A 21,220-nucleotide genomic window follows, 5' to 3' on the forward strand; every position below is an offset into this window, starting at 1 on the left:
TGTTGGAAAACGGATCCTAAGGTGTTGATCGGGAGCTCGCTCGTCAGCGCCCTGAGACCGATGTAGGATGCCGAGGGTGATCCTCGTAGGCTTGTTCTGGCAGAGCGGGCTTGGTGGCACGAGAGGTCCAGGTATCGTAGGTGGTGTAGTTCTTCGTCGAATCGTTGTCGAGAAAGAGTGAAAAGATGGAGGCCTGGTCAGACTACTTGGGAGCTGGCAGCATGTGTACGAAGCTCATCATCGAATTGACTCTATCTGTCCCTCCGCAAGGACCATCCTGGACCACCGCCTGCTGACGAGTCTAATATGTCTTCCGACGCTTTTGCCTAGAAAAGGTTGTGTCGTCACGCCGTGGCTGCAGCTGCAGCCGTGACAGTCCTGTCGCTGTCCACCGAGTATATCCTTCATCTTCCTGCCGGTCGTTTGACCTGTTCTTCATGCACATTCATTTCCTTCTCCAGTGAATGAATAGCCGCTGCTCTTTCTACATCCGCCTGAGCGCGTTTGGTTTGGTCCGCAGCGACGATGCGGAAGTTTGATTCGGCGGCAAGAGCGTTCGCGCCAACGGTGCCATGCGACGTCGTCGTGGCCGAGGCCTCGTGTATGCACTGCAGTGGTTCTTGGAGAGTGGCGAGCACAATTCGATGTTCGAGCTCGGATCGAGAATGGGGCGGCGTCAAAGTTGTTCGACGTATCCTTCAATTCATCACCCAAAGCTGTGATGATTCGGAGATGTGCGGGAAATCGTGAGACGGTCAGATCGCTGGTCGGTCGGTCGTGGGTCATGAGACTTGGCCACGGCGGCGTCCTGGAAGAGATGATCAGCACACTTGAAATGCAGTCTCATTTCATACGTATGAATGTGGGATACTGCCAGCTAACGCGAAATGGACGAGGGTGTCGTTCCCATGACCGTGATGACTTTTGTTCGCCGCCGCGTCGATACTTCCCGCACCAACCACTGGCGTCAGCTCTCCATGGAGTTCCTGTAACCACGGGCCGGCACCGATCAGAATCTTTCTCGGAGTTTCCGTCTTTTGCAGGCTGCCAACGGCCACGTTGACTTCATGAGAAGCTCAACAAGCCGTATACAGCCCTCGAGCAACATGGACCTGACGTAGAAATTAAAAACGGAAGAGAAACTTCTTCTCCAGCCACCAGCCCTCAAGCTGACGCACCGATGAGAAAGATTGGAGTAGATTCGTGAGAATCCCTCATTATAAAAGCAAAAATTGTGTGAAGATCAGCCTCCGCCGTTCCAGCTGTCCGTGAAGCGGAGAGCGCGAAGTGCAATGCGTCTCCGTTGCCCCAGCGTCCGATGAGGATTCATGAGCTCTCACCCCTGTGATGAAGAATGTCAGTGTTGTGTTCGTTTGAATGAAAGATGGACAGAGTACTGACCTGTTCACAGCCATGGAACCACCTCCCCGAAGGAAGGGAGCCCCGCTGCGAAGAAGGAAGAAGAAGAAGAAGAGGAAGGAACGACCGTGGAGGAAATACTTGTGCTATTGACCACGGGAGCGGGTGAAGGGCGCTCCCGCGGTGACGAGACGAACGCACGACGGTACACGATCACAGACGACGGTGAGGGTTGAGGAAGGTCAAGCGAGGTGTAAACAAGCACAGGAGACGTGGCAGTTGAGAAAAGAGTGAAGAAGGAGATTCTTCTCCAGGCACCAGCTCGAAAGCCAATGATCTGATGAAAAAGATGGTCGCAGAGCCGACTCCCAGCGCTCTCACGCGGATGTCTGACTCTGTGAAGTGTCATTGCGAGCCGACTCCCGGCGCTTTCGAGCCAAGTATCGCGTCTCTGTTGACGACAAGTGAGTTGTTTGAGCCGACTGGCGTCGACTCGGGTTGAAAGCAAAAATTGCACAGAGGCGGTTGCCAACCCCCATGAGGTGACCGCGGCGTGCAATGCAGTCAGTCTCAAGCAACGGGAAGATTCATGAGCCAATCCCGCCTGTGAGAGGTGTCAGTATGATGTGATGATGTGAAGAGGAAGGAAGGTACTGACCATCTGCTGAGCGGTCCCGGAGGAGCGCTCTGCCATGAGAAAGAAAAGAAGAAGAAGAGGAAGGAACGAGGGAGAAGGCAGATATTTAAACCATTAGCAAGGGGACGGGAGCGGAAGGAGCGGGAGCACGCGTTGTGATGGGGACAACGCAATGGCAGTATCGGGATGGAGCAAAGACGACGGCGACAGGGGTGCAGAGAGGGCCCGAATGACGATCGCGGTGGAGCTGAGGTGTCGGGAGAGGTCGGAGCGAGAGGAGGAGACGTTTTGGGCGATGGTGCGATCATGCAGGTTCGAGATGCAGCGATATGAGTGGTGACGAAGGATTCTTGTAGTCTATGGCAGTGTGTCTTCTAGTCATTGATGTGCTGACTGGTTCACGATTGACCACATTGCAATGCTCACACTAAAGAGAGAAGCCCCGAAGACTGGGTGCTTTGTTCAACGTCAATATCCACATCATCACATCCAAAAGTTGAAGACTGAAGCAAACGATGAGCGGCAGTGGCCTGCTGAGTTCGCCGTGACCATTCTGCGGTGAAATGTTGACAGAGCAGCAGCATTGATCAAGGTCGTTCAGCGAACGACTATAACTATTCCCGTCCACAGCAAATGCATCTCGTTCTCCAACTTTCTGAGCGTGATTGAGCCCTCTTCCAGGGTCTTCGACTTCGACGAACCACTCTTTGATACGCTGAAGCGCACCGCCAACGACCACTGTCTCATTCTCTCAACTACCTGCCCCCTGCCCGAGACCCCAACCTGGCCTTTAGCAGTTCGAATCATCTCTGCCAGCGCTCGCAAAGCTCAGCGACCACCGCAACCATGACTCCGACAATTCTTGCCGAAGAATCGATCCGACAGACAGCTGCGAAGCCTGTTCGACCCCGCCCGCCAAAGCCACCGCAGCCTCGCGATACTGGAGCCAGCCGTGGAGGACGATGAAGGCAGGTCATGAGAAGGTGGCGTCGGCAAAAGAAAGAGCAGTAGATGGACGGAGGAGTAGATCAGGAAGGCAGGCACGACCGAGACGAAGTGGACCAGGATGCTTCAAACCCGAGAGAGGAGGACAGAGCATCATACTCCACGACCATAGCGCGAGGCTCTGCCGCTCGATTGAACAATCGACGCATCAGCTTGCATTCTGCCATCGGGACGCCCATACTCCGTAATACCTTCCAGGACATCCTTGCTTTCACCATAACTCGCACGCCACCTGCTGGAGCTCCCGAAAGAAATCGTGGCACAATCAAGGGACACAGACAGGCAGTTGATAGATTCAAGAGGAGCCTGGCAAGATCAGACAGTGGAGAGGGCAAGAGCAGTCCAGAAGTACGATCAGATATAGAGCATCAGAGCGGGTGGAAAGAGCAGATTTGTTTGTCAACACGGCTGGAAAGAGTGGCAAACTCGCATCGATGTAAGCTTTGTCTTGGACTCATGGCTCCAATGGTCTTGACGGCGAGATGCTCCAGCAGCATATTCAAATCAACTTCTACACTTTCACGCACGAAATCTCTGCAACCCGCCGGACGCAGGAGGAAAGTCAACACCCTCCATCGACCAAGCCCTACAATTCGCTCCATCAATTCTGGCTTCAAGCCCACATCGGACAACGCAGTTCAGCTGTATGTGCGGAGGGAGGATCGCATCCCATCGGACTCGAACGCCAAGGTCCAGCAAGGCTCCGGCATATACATGCGTACAGGAACATCTCGCGAGCCTAAGCGCTGAACAAAGCTGCTCTGAGACCACCGGCTGCTCCAGCATTCTCCCCGAAATACACACAGGTCCAATGGTCCGACATTCTGGCTGGGCCAGAAGGATCAAGAAGAAGGATCGAGAAGGAGATTCAAGAGAAAGGGCAAGCTTGGAGGACATTGACAGCGGCCAGAGGCGAGATGCTGGCTCATGTCCTCGACACTGCGAGTCCGCTATATAGCCCTCATTCAGCACTGGAACATCGGACTGCAATCTCGGGAGCTCGAAACGGTCGTCGAGTTGAGCAATTCTCAAAATCAGGCCTTTTGCATATGGGCCCTCACCACAAATGTGCGCCGGTCTGGCCTTTTGTGCAAGATTGAAGGGATTCACTACCGGCTTGAAGATCGTCTTTGAGAGAGGTCGTGACGAACAGACTATGGGACAGGCTTGCCGGTTTCAACATCAGCATCGCAGCACCATGGTCTCAGCAGCGATCTCCGACTGTAGGGCGCACGAAGGCATCAGTGATGAGACTACTGAGAGGGAAAGTTGAGAAGAGTACTGCCGGCTGGTGCTTTCAAGTCATCGCTCTTCGCCCTTCCTGCCATCATCCTGCTCCTGCCCCGCACTCATCGCAAAATCCAGCTGGTCTTTGACCATGTCCAGCAGTGCGATCCCGCGAGGTCAGGCTGGCTCTCTACTACATTCGAGTTCGGTCCGTGTTGAAGGGGCACGTCAGCGCTTCGTAAACATGCGGCCAATTTAGCACCGCGATATGCATCGTCCACTGCCGGTACCGTCGTCACGCACCGCCGAACGGTCCACGAGGTCGCCACGCAAGCTCGCGTGGCAGGAGGTTTCGACGGTCAGAACGGCCACCAACGGTCGCATCGGTCAGCCGTTGAGACGTCCAACCACCGAACTTCACGTGCAACGGGATATTCTCTCGTCTGAGTAAACTTCTCTTCAACTCCGTTACTCCAGCCGATACCCTGCTGTGAGGGCCACATACATTGACCTGGGAAATAGCGGGAGTATATATACCAGTAGCCGGCGCCGCCAGCGTCGCGCACGTTCGAATGATCCATGAGGTTGCCACGCGAGCCGCTGTAGCTGGATCTTTTCAACGGCCAAAACGGTTACTAACGCTCGCGACGGGTTCAGCTGCCCAACCACCGAGCCTGACATGCAACAGGATGCTTTCAAGTCTGGAATACATTCTCCTCCTTGTCCAACATTACACTTACTGCCGTACTGCATGTATTCTTATCCACAAGAACCAGGAGTTGCACGAGCCGACGAGGAAAGCCAACGTCAGTCAAACACGAACAGCTATTGTCAAGCATCACACAGGCCCGGGAGATGAGCCCTTTCATCCTCTTTCACGATCATCATCTGCACTTCTTTGTCTACTCCACGTGGGTATCAAGGCTTTCTCGTGGGAACAACGAGGCACACGTGCGGCCATTGTCATCAGCCGGCGGGCATTGTCGGCCTCGACAATGGATTGACATGCGCCAATCTCGAATCTTCACGCTCAAGTATATTCACGCATCCGCAGCTGCAGGTGACTTTGCGTGAACAAGTCTGATAGCACACGCCACGAGACCACGAGTCATCCGGCCTTTTTATATGCACTGCTTTCTGGAATAACTCCAAACGAACTTAACCTTCACAACAACCTTCCAGCGAACATCTCATACACCCAATACAACTACAACGTACAACTACAACAATACATCTACAACCCATACAACTACAACTCAGACAACCACAAGAATGCAGCTCACAACCATTCTCCTCGCCACCTTCGCGGCCCTCACAACGGCCCTCCCCACCTCCTCTCTCCCTACTACCCAAAACCTCACCGCACGCGCCGACGACACCTTCGAGATCCTCATCATCAACCGCTGCAAATGGACCAAGTCCTTCGCCCTCTACAACATCGAGCAACCCTCCTTCACAATGGTCGAACGCTCCAAACCCGTCAACATCCCCACCAACGGCCAACACACCCTGCGCGCTCCCTTCCACGGCCTCGGATACCGCCTCTCCGGGCACGCGGAATGGGGCACCGCCCGCCAATGGGAGCACCAAGCACTCTTCGAGTTCGGTTTCAGCAGCTACATGGGTGTGGACGGCACAGCGTACAATTTGAGTGTCATGGAGGGCAGCGACAAGGATATTGGAGTCAGGGTGTGGCCGATTGGCAATGGCAAGGGGAGTGGACAGTGTCCGAGGAAGACTTGCTGGCCGGATAATTGTCCGCCGAGTCAGGGGTGGACGAGCCCGGATCAGGATAAGTTGGGGAGTCCGGCGGATACGGTTTGTTATAAGGGGAAGACGGGGTTTAGGGTGGTGTTTTGTCCGATTCCGTAGAGGGTTGGACAAGGAGGGATTGGCTTCAGTACTTGTTTTTTGATTTGATTGCATACGGGCTTGATCTGAAGAGCGACTTGCATTGGACAGCGACTTGCTTTGGGAACGCTTTGGGTCCAGGAGCGTCTTGCATTGGGATGCATGCTGTTTTGAGCATTATCTTGCGTTAAATCTCATGCTACATTGAGAGGAATCTTGCATTGGACAGCAGCAGCATTGATTCCAGCGCACATGCATTGTAACGACACATTGAGCATAAATTAGCAGACACCTAGTATCAATTTGACGTACTTACATACCACCCCTGTTTTCCCACAGTCCTCCTCATCTTCTCCACCGGACCTTCAGCTTCGAGGTCTTTCGCGTCTGCTGTATTTCATGCTAGCAACTAATATGACCTCTTGGGCCGAGAGGCGTGTCATTGAAGCAGCATGGGTAAACCTCGGACATCCACCAAGTCCAGTCGACCACCAGCAAATCCACCAGCACCATCAACTCCTCCTCTCCCACCGCCATCAAGGGTCTCCAACATGTGGCTCTCCCACTTCGCCACCAGCCCATCCGACCTACCTTCGACCACCTCCTCTCCTTTCGAGACCATCCTCGCCAAATTGACCTGCTTCACAACCTCCCGCCGCTTCCTCAAGCCCGTCACAACCATCATGAATCGCGGCCAAACGCCCACAACCCAGCAGACGACCCGCCTAGCCATCGACATCCTGATCTTCCGCCTCGAACTTCTCTCCGCCGGCGACAAGCTGCCATACTCCCTCGGCGAAGACCTCATCGACTTGCAAAACTGCATCTACGTCTCCCGCTTCTTTCTCGACTTGGCGAAGGTCGTATTTCCGATCTTAGACGGTGAACAAGATCCTGTCCTCCCGGCGGCAACAATGCACAAGTTTGTGCATACACTAGAGGTGTTTCCCAGCGCGCCGCATCGATTTCGGCGAGGACTGCGAAAGACCCTGACGTTCATCGTCTTTTGGATCTGATCAACGTCAAGCCGTATGAGGAGGTGTTGGAGAGGGTGGCCGGCATGAAAGGTTGTACTAGAGCTGAGATTGATCTCGCGGCGATTACGTTTGGAGAATTTGTGAGGGATACGGAGGAATTGGAACTGGGGGTTGAGGTGGAGGACGATATCGATGAGTGGATCGCTGGCGGATATGAAGAATAGCGGAGGGCTCGGAGGCAACAGCAGGGATAGACGAGAACCAAGCAGATCAAGAGAGACCTGGATGTATAGAATCAGATCATGCTGGCGAAGCAGAAACGTGCGAGGCAGCTTTGGATTTGTTGAAGTGTATAAAGCCCGAGTGCCAATCTCGTAGTATGTGCTGTGCCTATACGGATATCGCAGGGATTGGGCAGCAGGGGAAGTGGCTCATAACGAGGCCGAGCATAACATCGAGCTCGGTCACATCTTTCGGGATGTACCATATGCTCATACCTCGTTCTGTGATCAGAGTTCAAGCGAGAGAAAAGAAGTCTCCGTATCTACTCGGCAACTCGAGAGAGCAGCGTGAGCAAGCACGAAGCAGACGGGCACTAAGCTGGTACAGCGATTCTTGAAGGCACAACATTGGATCATGCTGGCGAGGAAGAACCATGACGCGATGCATGGAGCTCTTGCGGAATCGCTTTCCGCGAACGATCTGCCAGCGAACTACCATGGTCCATCCTCGGAATGCGGACCTGACTATTCCGCATGGGTAGTGACCAACGACGGTTCTATCTCGACGGCTCACCAGGATGATTGTTCCTGTGAGCTCGTTTGAGTCGTGATGACCGACATAGTCCACCTGAACAGAGGCGTCCTATGTCCACTCCTAAGAAAGAGCCCGACCCGGCAAAATCGAGGTCGAAGAACATCATGACCAAGCCGTGTGAGTCCGAATCATCCAGATTATGACTTGCTGACATTTTGTCTGGTTTTGGATAGCGTAGAAGTAGCCATCCCAATCTGGCAGAGCGACAGCGACCGGTATGCGACAATGAACAATTTCTGGGCGATTATCCTCGAGTCCTTTGGAGTCCATTGCGATACATCTATGCAACGTCCTTCAAATCCAGATTAATCTCCATTCAGCAGCATACATGGAGACTTCGAGATCTTGTATAGTAGTTCAATCGCATGTAGACTGAGAGAGATGCTAGACCATTGAGATTGAGTTTAAGTTGCTGAGCTTGGATTGCAAGGTCACTCCGACACTGTTTTTATGTCCCTTCTACAGCTGTGTGACCTACCACTAACGATGCTACTATACCTACCTACTATCGTCCTCCGCTTAAGGCGAGACCAGGTCAATACCCGCCGTCAGACTAATTCCAGGGCGGGGTGGAGATCGGCCGTACTTTGGCCCATTTTTCGACAAGTGAACGTCCATTTCTGGTCACAAAGGCACCTATCAACGAAGGAGCAATGGGTATGAGTTGAAATGCACTTGATTGACTCTACAACAAGCTCTGGCAGTCAAGGACATAGTATACAAGGCTGCAGAGAGCAGGTCATTGCTCCTGGAAGAATTGCTGAATTGGGACAGATTCCAATTCAGCAGAAGAGATGCTTGTACCTCGTCCATGACAAGCGGACTCTTCCGGTTCCCCAAGCGGCTGCGTATTCGAAGAGTCGCTGAAATACGAGTCTCATGTCGCCATCGCTCGCCTTCGGACCCAGCGTGTTCGACAGGGGCGCGAAGCTGTGCTGTCCAAATCCCGACCTCTTGCTTGCTCGCTTCGCTCGCCCTCGCTCACTGGCCCTGCTTCAGACCTCCATCCTCGTGGCCGTCGGCAGAGTCGTCCACCTGCTCATTCTCGAGCGCGGCAGCCACCTCCTCGATGACCACATCCTGCGAGCTCTCCTCCTCCTGCTCAACCGGGAAACCAGCCAGCATCCGCTCCGCTTCACGATCGACAATACCCTGGAGCATGGCTTCGTGTGCATTGTGGTCAAGTTGCATCTGCTCGAACTTGACATCGAGCTCGTCTTGATCGTGCTTGTTGTTGGCGTGAATCGCAAGCTGTGCCGCCTCTAGATCGAACTCGGCCTCTTGACCCTCACCAACCAACTGCTTCTCGGCGTCAAGAATTGCCTGCATGTCGAATCTGTTGCTGTCGACAAGCTCCTGCATTTCCGCCATCTTCTCGTACACTTGCTCTTGCAGTGCTGCCTTGTCCTCGTCGGTGAAGAGCTGCATCTTCGCAAGGCAGCTGAGGCCTTCAGGACCTGCCATCCGAACAGCCTGCAGGGTTTCGGGAGACGTGAAGTGGCCACCGACAACCCAGAACCATGCGATGGTCAGATTTGGCTGACCCTTGACCTTGTCCATATACTCTGCAAGTTCAAGCAAGTGACGAACCGTGAGACCAGGCCCATGGGAAACCTCGATACCAGCCTCTCCGCCGGGAATGATGTCGCCGGAGCCACGCTCGGCGAAAAAGATCCGAATCTTGGTGATTGGAGGGCTCGCGAGCTGCATGTCGAGGAAGGAATGGTTGTTGGCAAGGGCCTTTTGCAGCGTGACGTGATCGAGTTTGACTAGCATGGCCTGCAAGGCGTTTCCGTGTTGGAGCTCGTCGAAAATGCTGCATGGCTTGCAGTTGTGGATCGTGCTCATTGAACGTGTGTTCTCAAGCTCGAGGGCAGCGGAGTTGTAGTGGTGGATGGTCATGCGCAGGGTGCTTGAAATGTCTGGAAGGGAGTATGGGTAGACGCTCCAACGCGCGCCGTTTTCCAGGCCTGAGATCTTGCTGCCATTTTCTGCCCAGTGTGATGGGACTTTATCGTGCGAGATGAGTTGACTGATTTCCTGGCCGGCGTGGCTGGCTTCCCACGCGTAGGCTTGAGTCGTCGACTTGAGAAAGGCTGCTTCGCGCACGGTCGGACTGGTTTCCACCACGTTGTGCCAAGTTGGTGAAACGCGCTTGTTGACGATGATTTCGCGAGGTACCAGGTGGACCACAATCTTGGCCACAAGCTCGTACGTGCTGAGGACCTTGTTCGCTGGGCTGCGGCGCGAGATATCTTCAGCTACGCGTTGCGCAGCGATGGTGGAGATGTAGGTGCTGTCGGCAGCGGCGAAATCGCAGAACGGGAGGAGAAGCATGTTTGCGAGCTCTTGCCGTTGCGCAGTGTTGATGGCGGAAAGTCTTGTGGATGCGAGGGTGCGCGAGAGGGAGGCCTTGTTGTTAATGACCTGACGTTTGGGAAATGTCGTGGTGATGTATTTGACAAAGAGTAGAGGAGCTGAGAGGAAGAAGAGGGCGAAGAAATGGAGAGAGTGTTCACGAACAGTGCGCGGAGCGGAAAAATATAGTTCCCCGGCGCTAACGTGCTGGGTGATTTTGCGAGTAGATCAAGTGTGTATATGTCGGCAAGTTAATCGCAGTATGGAGCGAACGCGATTGAATGAAATGATTGATGATTCCTCGCAGTAGACTGGAAGTCTCATGGTTCCTGTAAGTGCGTCTCTCCCGGGACGAATCCGTCGCCACTGCTAAGCTGCATCAGACTGTGTCGAAGCAGACACGGTAGATCCAGAAAGTCTCGTGAAAGACAGCCGGATAATAGCAGATTGCTGCGGGCATACTGACTCCGCCATCATCCCGTCGACAACTTGGGAAGGCAAACTTGTCCTTGACACTGCAGAGACGCCCATTTGTTGCGAGCCGTTTCCAGGCCAATCTCGACCCCTCGTCTGGACACTGCCCTGTTCTTAGCCGACCGCGAATGATGCAGTGCTTTCCGACCAAGCCGTGCTGCAGGATCCAGGTGACGGTGGTGAAGTATAACGAGAGGCCACTTGATGGGAAGACTGTCATCTATCAAAATATTCAGCGGGATACATATCTCAAATTCTGCATAATGTACACACAACAAATGAAACGCCGTACATAGCCCTTTCAACCGCACAGCCTCAGTCTCCTGTCGAACGCTATCGGGAACAAAGTCTGACTACTCAAGAGTCTCCCACCTATTCTGCATCCTTGTCACGGCATCCACCATGCTGGTCGTTGCCTCTGCGGCCATCCGTATCATCTCCTTGTACTCCCTGTGTCGTTGAACAGTACACCTCTCCGGTCTCTTCTCGCCAGGCTCCCTCTTCCTCCGGGGCGGACCCAAAGCTGCCTTCTCCTCGTCACACTTCTTCGCCGCAGCCGCGAGAGCATCTGCCTGATTCTTCTTGCATCTGGCGTGCTCGGTCTGCAGCTTCTGTAGTTTCTCAGCGGCAGTCTTCTTTTCCTTCTCCAACTCTGCTTGCTTCTTCTTGCTCTTCTCTAGATCGGTCTTCGCGGCTTCCTCAGCACCCGCCACGGCGACCATCTGCTTCTGGCCACACTGATTATGCTCAGCCTGCACTATGGATGCCTCCTTGTAAAGCTCATTGTTCTGAGCCATCAACTGAGCAGCCTGCTCTTTACATTCTCGCAACTTGGTCTCGGCAGCCTCCTTCGCAGCCTGCAAGATGTTCTGAGCAGCTGAATGTTCACCTCTGGCAGTCTGCAGATCCCCTTCAGCCTTCAGCGCGGCTTTCTTGGCCTTTTCCAGATCTTCCTTGGCTTTCTTCAGATCGTTGTCCATGCCGTCTTCGCCCATCTCGACGTCGGCATCCTGTTCTGGCGGAGGTGACTTTGCGTACATGCTGTCCTTAAGTCCTTGAAGTTTGACAGGACCAGGATTGCTCGTCTTGCTACTCGGGGTCGTGCTCTGCACAATCTTCTGATTATCCTTTCTCAAAGGCGTGCAATCCTGGTGCTGCGACTTGAACGCGTCGAATTCCGCTCTGACCTTTGCAAGTTCCTTCTCAAGTGTAGTGCATTTAGCCTTACACTTCTCGGAGTTCTTTTCCTCGGTCTTCCCGGCCTTCTTCGACTCGTCGAGTTCTCGCTTCATCCTATCGTAGTCTTTGACCTTGTCTTTGGCTTCAGCTTCGCTCTTCAGGGCGACGTTGATCTTTTTCACCAGCTCATCATGGTCCTCGTCCCCGCATGTCTTATACGGCTCCATTGCTGTGTCACGGACTGGAGGAAAGTAGTTCCCGCCGAAAGGATCAGTAGACTCCGGAATTCTGGGCGTCGTTGAAGGACCGTTGCTTCCGCCCACGCCTGACGTGGTCGCATCGTTCGAATTCCTTTGATACTCCGGGTCGTACGTCGCGGTCCTCCCATATGACGGTTTGCGTGGGGTTAGTAGATCGCGCGGAGGACTCTTCGGATAATATCCACCACTGCTGACATTCTGTAGGTTCTCCTTGGGGCCTCGGGACGCTTCCTTATTACTGTCGATCTCCATTTCCTCCGGCTTGGGATAGGTCGAAGGGCTCTCCGGCTGATACCGCGGGCTCTCTGGCTGTACTCGCGGGCTCTCGGGCTGTACTCTCGGGCTCGATACTCCGTCATGTTCCATTGGATCTTCGTCGAATCCCGATGGCGGGATGTTCCTCGTCGTCTCGGTATTCGAATCCGGCCCCGTCTTCATGGCCTGGTCTCCATCGCGATCGACTTGAGGCGGTGCGGCTGACTCGATCGTAGGAAGCGAGTTTCGCAAATCAGTGACTCCGAACGCATTTGGTAACGCGGTCTCAAACTTGCCAGTGGAGTAAGGGTTCACGGTCTCAGGCCCCGAGTCTATTATACTTTCCGCTCGGATTCGGTCGGCATTCCTTCTGCCTGCTCTGGGCCTCACCGTGTCACCACTCTTTTTCCGCTCTGGGACTCTTCTTGTTCCCGCGGTCGAAGAGTGATCCATTACAGGCGTCAAGGATACGGCTGGAGCAGATGGGCCAGGATTGGCACCTCCAAGGCCCAAAAGTTGTGGATCAATGTTAGATGGTTGAGCAGATTCCCTCCCTGGCAGTGGCGCTGCAAAATCGAACCCGGATTGCGGAAAAATCGGACCCGATGGCGGACCCGACTCACCTGAGGGAAATTCTCCGAACCCAGGCATGCCCTGCGCACCGTGCCTTGGGTCTGGTGAGAAGGCACTGGTATAGTTCAAAGCAGAATTCGGTCGAGGTGCCACATTGTAAGGGGAGGTGTTCTGAGGATCCTCCTGTGGATCAGGGTAGGAGAAAGGCGGGCCGTCGGATGTGTTGACGGTCAAGTTTGGACCTGTTTGAACGGCAAACTGATCGGGGTCGGAGTACGCTCCAGAGTTGTCGTCGCCGACTGCCTGTGGGTCATAAGGAGCCGGCAGGTCACCGGTGGCCAATTCGACTTCCATATTATCCTTGTCTCTTGCCTGGACGGCTCCATTACCCTGAGGGAATGTCTGAGGTGTGGAAGGGTCGGCTTGCTGATTGAAATTTGCGAAAGGTGATTCACCTGGACCAGACACGTTGGCAGCACTGGCCGGACCACCTGCACTGCCGGGTCTTCGCGGCCTTGGCTTCGCAATCTTTCGTCCTGGAGTTTCCTGCGTCTGCTCCGTTACCCGTTCTTCTGGCCCAGGCTCGGGCTTCTTGTTGCTTTTCTTCCTGTCATAATCGCTGGCTACGCCAATGTGGTCGCTTGGAGGGCCTCGCAGCAGCAGTGCAGGGTTGTCCAATGTGACGGGAGCCTTGAAGTCCTTGTCGATATCGTCCTCTACGTCAGCCAAAATTCTGGCACTCTCACGATCTTTTCTCGCTTGGTGCTGCTTCTCTATCTCTCTCTTCTGCTTCAGATCGTCTTGGCTTTTCGCTTTACCATCTTCTACACTCCAACGCGCCCTTCTCTCGCGCTCTTTACTCACTTTCTCCGCATCGCGTGCCTCCGTGTCCACACCTCCGACGCCCCCTTCTTCGATGATCAGGTCTTGAATGGCGTCATACAAAAGTTGACTTTCGACGCCTTGAAGAGCATCCTCGCCGTACTTCTTGTACCTCCTGAACGCCTTGGTAGCAATCTTGTCCCTGTAGGCTTCTGTATGTTCTCCGTCGCTGTAGCAGTTCTTTGGATCGTCGTCCTCGTCGGTGTCGTCTTCGTCGCTGCTGTATCTGTTTGGTGTACCGTGATTGTATGCACTATCGAGACGTGTGGAAGGCGTTGGAATCGATGGCGCTCCTGCTGGTGTATTGGGAGTGAGCCGAGCTCCAACATGAGTATTGATTGGTGGCTGCGGTGGCTGAGTCGGTGTTCCACTGCCGGCCTCAGAAGCTGACTTGCTGGCCGGCGTCTTGCCCTTCTTGTTCTTCTTGTTGCCGCCCATGTCCCAGATTTTCAAGGAACCTGGCTCGATCTTCTCTCCCTCAGGCTTTCCTTTATTTTTATCGTTCTTCCAATGATGCATGGAAGTGAGCCAACGTCGCTGCTGTGTGTCGAGAAAGTACTGATATGATCGCAGGTCGAGATTCGTTCTACTCGCTCGTACGACATGTTTGCAGCGACGTGAGGGATACTCTCTGACAAACAAAGGAGTGATTTGCTGGAGGTGTTGCTTTGAAGTCGCCGGATGTGGTCATTTTCAGCACAACTTGGAGAAGAAGAAAGGAAAGCCTTTGTCGCGGTACGTGGACTTGCGGCACCGTGGATTTTGGTCAACAGCACAAAGAGAGTTCTCGACTTGCTCCATATCTCGTAGCTTTGGATATCGTTGCATTGTGCACAGGCAAATTAGAGCTGGGTTGATCTGCTGACGACACGCAATCATAAGCAAGCAATTAATTGAGCATTATCTCCAAGTTACCTCGCCATGGAGCCGACTTTGGAGTCACGCGGGATCTTTCAAGGTCCTTCAACAATACCAATCAACCTCGTACTGCCGCAGCAAACCTCAATACCACGAACCCCACCATACATTCCTCCCATCTCCATGCACAAATCCGCCATATCCTGGCTCGACTCCTCCGGCATTGTCACCGCCTTGCATGTCCAGCCACTACATTTGCCAGTCTTGGTATCTTTGCGCTCCCCCACTGCCGGCCCAGCCGCCGTTGTATTGAAAGACTGCCTCCGGATGACGAGGGTAGCGAGCACCGTAGCGTTGGTAAAGCTCATCGTGGAAATTGCTGTTTTGTGGTTCGCGTGGATCGTCGAACCATTGTGTGCGCGGCGGGTAGGTAGGGCGGCCAGGAAGGGTATTCCAGAAGTTGGACATGTTCGTCGAATTCTGATGGAGATTGTCTGAATCGCTTCGATGCTGATGAGTCGAAGTGTAGTGCGAGTATCGATGATGTTGCGATAGCCTCTGTTGTTTGGGGAGAGCTAGTCGTCGATTAATGAAGATTTGCAGACCTTGCTGATATTTTGTTTGTAGGTGGGAGAGTGAATTGGGATTGAATGTTTTCCGTGATTCTCAACGCTTTTGTAGAGCAAAAATCGATATCGCCTCATTCACTACAACTCTGCCTGTTGATCACGCTGCAACAGTTTGGCCTTTTCGATGAGCGGAGAGAGTGCATGCCGCAATTCCGAACGATGGCATAACTCGAGCAAATCCTGGCCCACGAGCTGCCTGCGTCAGGCTCTACCACGAGTGCCCCTGGTTCTTGGAAGGCTTTGCAGCCATTCACTGCGGAATTCTCATGCAGGCGACCGTCATCGGGCGAGCACGATATGGACCATGGGGACACACGAGTCCGATAGCTGCAATCATTCGTTCGACGCTGGCCATGTAGCATTCGGTCTCAAGCCGCGATGCTGCGCTTCAGAATTTCTGACTCCGACTTCAGACCCGTCATGGTGTGCCAACGCTGAGTCGTAGACGATGATTCGATCCTTAATTGCTGGCCGGACAGAGTGTTCATTACTTCACACCCTCGACCTCTTTACAGCTTCGCGGCAAAAAATGTAGCGTGCAGAAACCTCAACGAATGACATCCTGGAGCATCAGACTATGACGACGCTTCATGCCCTGAGCGAAAGCTTCTGACGTCTTCCTTATGATCTGTCGAGAATCAGGTCGGTTGATCAAACTTCATATCGTGGGCGGACATGCTCCGCTGGTCAGCAGTAAGATTCAATAGCATCGAGTCAACGGCTAACGTTGACAACATTCCTCGACGTCTAGCAGCCAGCTTAGCTTGATCGAATTCGACGCTCTGCTGAAATCCCACCTGACTGGTAATTGTGACCGTCGCACGCCAAACTGCGTTGATTCACGCGTCCAGGTCTAAGCTGGAACAGGCTAGCGCTAACTTTAGCGTCCGACGCCTTTCGTCTTCCTTCTACCTCGCAAACTTTCTGTGAACAAACTTGCGCTTGACACGCACCCTTCGCGATACACACGCGAGTCAGCGCACAGCAAAGCGCACAGCATACGAGATCGGCGTTTCTCGTGCCTTCCTCCGGGCAGCACCAATTCTGCGCTGAAGCGTGCTCCTCCTCTTTCGCACCCGCGCACACCAAGGACCAAGAAAACATCATCAAGCAGACAAAAACATCCACCACCTTCATCCGGCGCGAATCTTGAACTGCAAGTATCAAGACAAACACTCCCAGCCACCATCATGCCGCGTCCCAGCAATGACACTTGCCGGCTCGAGACGATTGTTGTGCGCACAAAGGACAAGCAGGCGACCTTGGAGAGGGAGCTGAGACTACTGGAGCTCAGAACGGCTGGGACCAAGCAGGCATTGAAGCACGCAACTCGTGAGAACGAGGCCGCCATGTCTCGACTGAAGGAACACAAGGCAGTCCACTTGCGGCTCATTGCTTTGCCGATCGAGATCCTGATTCAGATCGCTGGTCATCTCCTACCGCCCTTCACTTCGGCTCAAACGATTGATCCAGCGCGCCAGACGACCGAAGACTTGGAGTCGTTCATCGACGACGAGACTGTGGAGGGACACCGCGATTGGAATGCACTCAAGCAGACATGCAAACGCTTGATACCTGCGGTCCAAGAGGCCTCGCGTGAGCGGCTCCACGCTCGTCGCGCGCCGCTCAAAATTTCCTTCATTCATCCGCGGTCTTCATTTCCGACCAACACTGCTTTTCGACAAATAAGCGACCGCCACCGGTGTCTGGCCGCTTTCGATTGCGTGGAAGTCGTCGTGGTCATCCCTTTCGGTCGGAGGTTCAAAAAAATCCTCTTCGAAGGACGAATGATTGAGTTTGACATTGCTGTCAAGAAGCTGACCATCAAAATCGGCCGCACAGTCCCGGCCCGTTGTTGGCGGCCAGAGTATGTCTGCTTGGAAACGCTCAGGGCTCAGGAATATTTTGACAGCAGCATGCTGGAGCTTGCTATAATTGAGGACGCCGTGATCGATAGCATCTGTCGGAGACTGGGCGCGGCACTGATGTCGCTTCGCGGAAAGCCTCTGCTACAAGGATATCAGATGCTTTGCAATTTGATCGCAGACATGATGGAGGACTGTAAGCAATATCGCGTAGGGTCAGGCCTTCGTGAAAAATGGTGGATGCTGAGACAGTCTTTTCTGAGGTTCAACGACGATCCCGCCGCGAATGAGCCTGAGTTGTACATTTCCCCGGGGCCGGCCAAGAAGCTAGGATGGAGGGGAAAGCGGCCTTCTTCGAAGTGATGGGAGAGACAACGACCATGGCGAGAGGAAACTATGGCGAAAGATGGCAAAGCGCACGCATCACAAGACGGAGGAAGTCTACTTCGGCGAACACCGGCAGAAACGATCAGACGAAAGCAAGATTCGATTTTGATCCTCGGGGTCAGAGCGAAAGGGAGATTGACATGGGCGGACATGGCGGCTGCACCCCATCAAGCAAGTCTCCTAAGAACGCTGGGTCTCAGTATTATCCTCATCACGACTGGGAAGCATGGTATGCTGCTAGCAGACGCTACCTGCGTACTGGCTTCTGGATTACGACTTGGATTACTTTGCATTTTGAGGCATGATGGATTCACACCATTGAACACGGGCGTTTGGGAACCTACCTCTGGCGCTCAACAGCCACGACGATTCAAGGTTGCAATACTCGAACGTTCTAATGGATGTCAGGCGCTCTGCATTCCTGAGATACTGCGACGGGATGATATGACTACACGGAGTGCCGGGCGCTTGGGGATGATTTGTTCGATCTTTCAATTGGCGACGAGACGTCGTCCATTACGCAGGTATTTGTTTGTTAGCGAAACACGAATCAAAGGTCGGTCTTTCTATGCTCTCTCAGCTGGCCTATGAGATCCCGCTTGCAAAAGTTTGGCCTCGCTTCTACCCGCGTTTAGGCACGCAGCAACCTTACTGTGAGATTATCATTGCATCCTCATTCTCAGAGATTGGCTTGTTATCCATAACTTCATACATTCGCAACGCCCTCAGCACTGTGCAAGTCCGCTACATACTCCTCACCACAAGTCCCATCCGCCTCCGTGCACGAATCCACCATGATCTGGCTCCATGGTCGCTCCATATTCCTGCAAGTCCAGAAACTGCCGCTGCCAATCGCGGTACCTCTGCTGCGCGCCAGGTCCGTCCCACCCACCGGTATAGTGAAAGATCACATCCGGGTCCCTTCGATAGTACTCTCCGTAGTCTCTAATAAGTCTGCGGTGGAACTCGCGATCTTGTGGCTGACCGTGGCCTTCGTACCACGGCACGCCGGGAGGGTACTGGACTTGGCCGGGGATGTAGGCTCTGTAGGGCATGGTTGTTTCTTGTTGATGAGGGACTGATTGATCGATAAAGGATTTTGCTGACTGACAATACGTTGATTCTTTCGACGCTCGGCGATCTTGTTGGTAGGAGAGTAAGAAAGTGTTCTGAAGCCATGGCCGCTGTTATGTGCTGTCTACCCTCTAGAGACTTATTTACTGCGTGGTCGAAGTACAACCTCAAGCTCCATTCAATGTGTACAGGTGGGATCGGATCGGCGAGGCATGCAGTAGTGAATGAATCATCGTTGATTATGTCCCCCTCCTCATCTTCCTCTCCTGCTGTCCGGCTGAGCTGAACGGGCTGTGCTCGTCTCGCTCGAAGGGTCGGACTTGGAGAACATCGACTGGATATATCATGATGGACCATAGAGGGTGAACTGCGGTAGTCGACCAGAGTTCTGAGTGTGATATCTCAGGCCGCTGCTATTCTGGCAGGGTGGGCTGGGTCAATCGACCTGGCCACGGGCTCAACCATCGAGTATGCTGACGCTGTTCAGGCAAGCCTGTCTCCGTTTACAGACCGGTGGATGTCGCTCTCGTCACGTGTTGATGCCTTATTTTGTGCCTCATCCTCAAGCTTCACCCACCGTGTTTGGTCATCGACTTGGGATCCAAGTTTTTTGGTGGACGGATTTGGTGCATTGATCGAGGGCTGGAACAACCACTTCCTAACGCCGCATAGACAAGCATGCAATTGGAGTGGATAGAGCGTCCTCTAGCGAGACTCCTCGTGCAATTAGTTTGTGGGATAGTAGTGTGGTATTAGCATGATAAATAGCGACTTTCAGAAGCCATTTAGTACTAGATAGATGTCCTTTTTGGCATAGCAGTTCCTAATTTACTAAGCCTGCAGTTGTGCACGTATAAAAATGAAATCTATCGCGTTGAAATCGCCGTGAAAAACTGCACAGCCAAGGATAGGTTGCACATTAGTGCGAGTGTTGGGTGTTGGGTGGTATTTGCGTACATGGCTATCTGGTAACACGGATATGTCCCTTTTGTGCGAATATTCCTCAGACGCTCCGCTGTAGAGTCCAGCCAGCCCTATATATAGAGAAGGAAGGTAGTAGTAGTGGAAGGTGGTATAGATCGTGTGGAAGGAAGTTATCGGATCCGGTAATTTTCGTCACGCAGTGACGTAAGCTGGCAAAGGACTCGGAACTGGAGCGACTGAACCGGAGGCAGAGGCAAGCAACGTATGGCCGAACATCGGCGTTGAATTCTCCACTAGCCATGAACATCCCTTCAGTGCTGCATCGAACAGTCAGCCTGGATTCGTTCTCCGTTTTCCGGGAGAGCACAGAGTACAATGCCGAGATGCGGAGACAAGGTCTTGCCAATGCGATGACTGGAGTGCGGCGCGATGGAAGGAGCACGAGTTTATGGCTCACGCTCTACTCGATGTAGAGTCAACGATCTCGAAAGCTGTTATGATCGCCGGGACGACTGAGACACAGCGTAGGTCGTCGCTGGCTTCTGGAAGCGTGCTACGTCTCACCCAACGCCGCATACGAGAATCTCTTGAATGTCACAGGAATTTAGCGTACCACACTTGTGGTGGACTCTTTTTATCGAGAAGGTGGTGTGCTCGTAACAACGCCCTTAAGCAAAGAGCGATCTTTCGAATACGACTCTCTTTCGACTATCTTTAGACAAGCGAGCCGACCGAGCGAGGTAACGAGAGACGGAGGGAAGTGAGTACTAAGGAGCCCGAGGAAAGAGTCTAATCGCGGGCGCTAAACTTCCGTGACATTCAAGGCAAACTGTCTCGGCGCTGAACCAAGGAATGCTGACATGCAGCTGTCGTGCAACGCCACACCAGCCCTTGTGCGACGGAACCGACTGAAATAAAGGGCCGCAATCTCCCACAGTTAAAGCACTGTCCGAAGCTCAGTATCACAGCCTGAACCATAAGCGGCAACGTCACAATCGTCGGCATCCAACCCTACATCGAAAGACGTTTCAGCATCGTCATCCTCGCCTAGACTCAACATCAGTGCCTCGACGCCTCCACCGCCATTATGCCTCCAGCCATCAGCCTTACTATGCTGGCCTTTGCTGGTCTCCTCTCTTATCAAGTTCTCGCGAAAGGGCCATCTGCCTCGTGCACTACCACTATGACCGAATTTCCAGGCTGCTGTCCATCCTACCCGGGAGCCACGACAACATCGTCCATACCATGCGGAGGATGTGCCTTGGAGAAAGTCACCGAGACCGTGCAATGCTTTGCGCCTTGCGAGACGACCACCTTGACGGATCTGGCTTTCACGACGACGGAGTGGGCTTGTGCAGCTACGGGAGATTGTGGAAAAGTTGGAGGGAAGTGAGGGAGGAATCAAAGTGTTCGACGGATGAAGAGGAAGACATCATGGGCATGAGAATGAGCATGCCTGGATATGTCGACTTTTGATATTCGCAGAATTGGTACTTTTGTCGTCGCATCTACGCCGTTGCTATGACTGTCGTGCAACAGTCTCGAAGGCGTAGTATTTATCATCGAGACATCGATAAAATACGACTTCTAGCTCAGATCGGTCGAACATTTCATGTTTCCCAAAAACACC

General features: G+C 53.4%; 4 protein-coding genes across 4 annotated transcripts; 3 read left to right on the forward strand and 1 right to left on the reverse strand.

Moving 5' to 3' along the window:
* Window positions 1-5,500: 5,500 nt before the first annotated feature.
* Window positions 5,501-6,100, forward strand: MYCGRDRAFT_94840 (uncharacterized protein; the record flags this gene model as incomplete). The annotated part of the gene is made up of 1 exon (XM_003850881.1): window positions 5,501-6,100. One exon carries the CDS (start codon window positions 5,501-5,503, stop codon window positions 6,098-6,100), a length of 600 nt encoding a protein of 199 aa, XP_003850929.1.
* A 530-nt stretch (window positions 6,101-6,630) lies between these two features.
* MYCGRDRAFT_94841 (uncharacterized protein) lies at window positions 6,631-7,280 on the forward strand (the record flags this gene model as incomplete). Its single annotated transcript, XM_003850882.1, has 2 exons — window positions 6,631-6,942; window positions 7,032-7,280. 2 exons carry the CDS (start codon window positions 6,631-6,633, stop codon window positions 7,278-7,280), a joined length of 561 nt encoding a protein of 186 aa, XP_003850930.1.
* A 1,573-nt stretch (window positions 7,281-8,853) lies between these two features.
* Window positions 8,854-14,291, reverse strand: MYCGRDRAFT_94842 (uncharacterized protein; the record flags this gene model as incomplete). Its single annotated transcript, XM_003850907.1, has 3 exons — window positions 8,854-10,349; window positions 10,693-10,904; window positions 11,077-14,291. 3 exons carry the CDS (start codon window positions 14,289-14,291, stop codon window positions 8,854-8,856), a joined length of 4,923 nt encoding a protein of 1,640 aa, XP_003850955.1.
* A 2,239-nt stretch (window positions 14,292-16,530) lies between these two features.
* On the forward strand, window positions 16,531-17,568 carry MYCGRDRAFT_94843 (uncharacterized protein; the record flags this gene model as incomplete). Its single annotated transcript, XM_003850883.1, has 2 exons — window positions 16,531-16,936; window positions 17,420-17,568. 2 exons carry the CDS (start codon window positions 16,531-16,533, stop codon window positions 17,566-17,568), a joined length of 555 nt encoding a protein of 184 aa, XP_003850931.1.
* Window positions 17,569-21,220: the final 3,652 nt, after the last annotated feature.

This window comes from Zymoseptoria tritici, chromosome 7 (genome assembly GCF_000219625.1).
Source record: "Zymoseptoria tritici IPO323 chromosome 7, whole genome shotgun sequence".
Taxonomy (NCBI): domain Eukaryota; kingdom Fungi; phylum Ascomycota; class Dothideomycetes; order Mycosphaerellales; family Mycosphaerellaceae; genus Zymoseptoria; species Zymoseptoria tritici.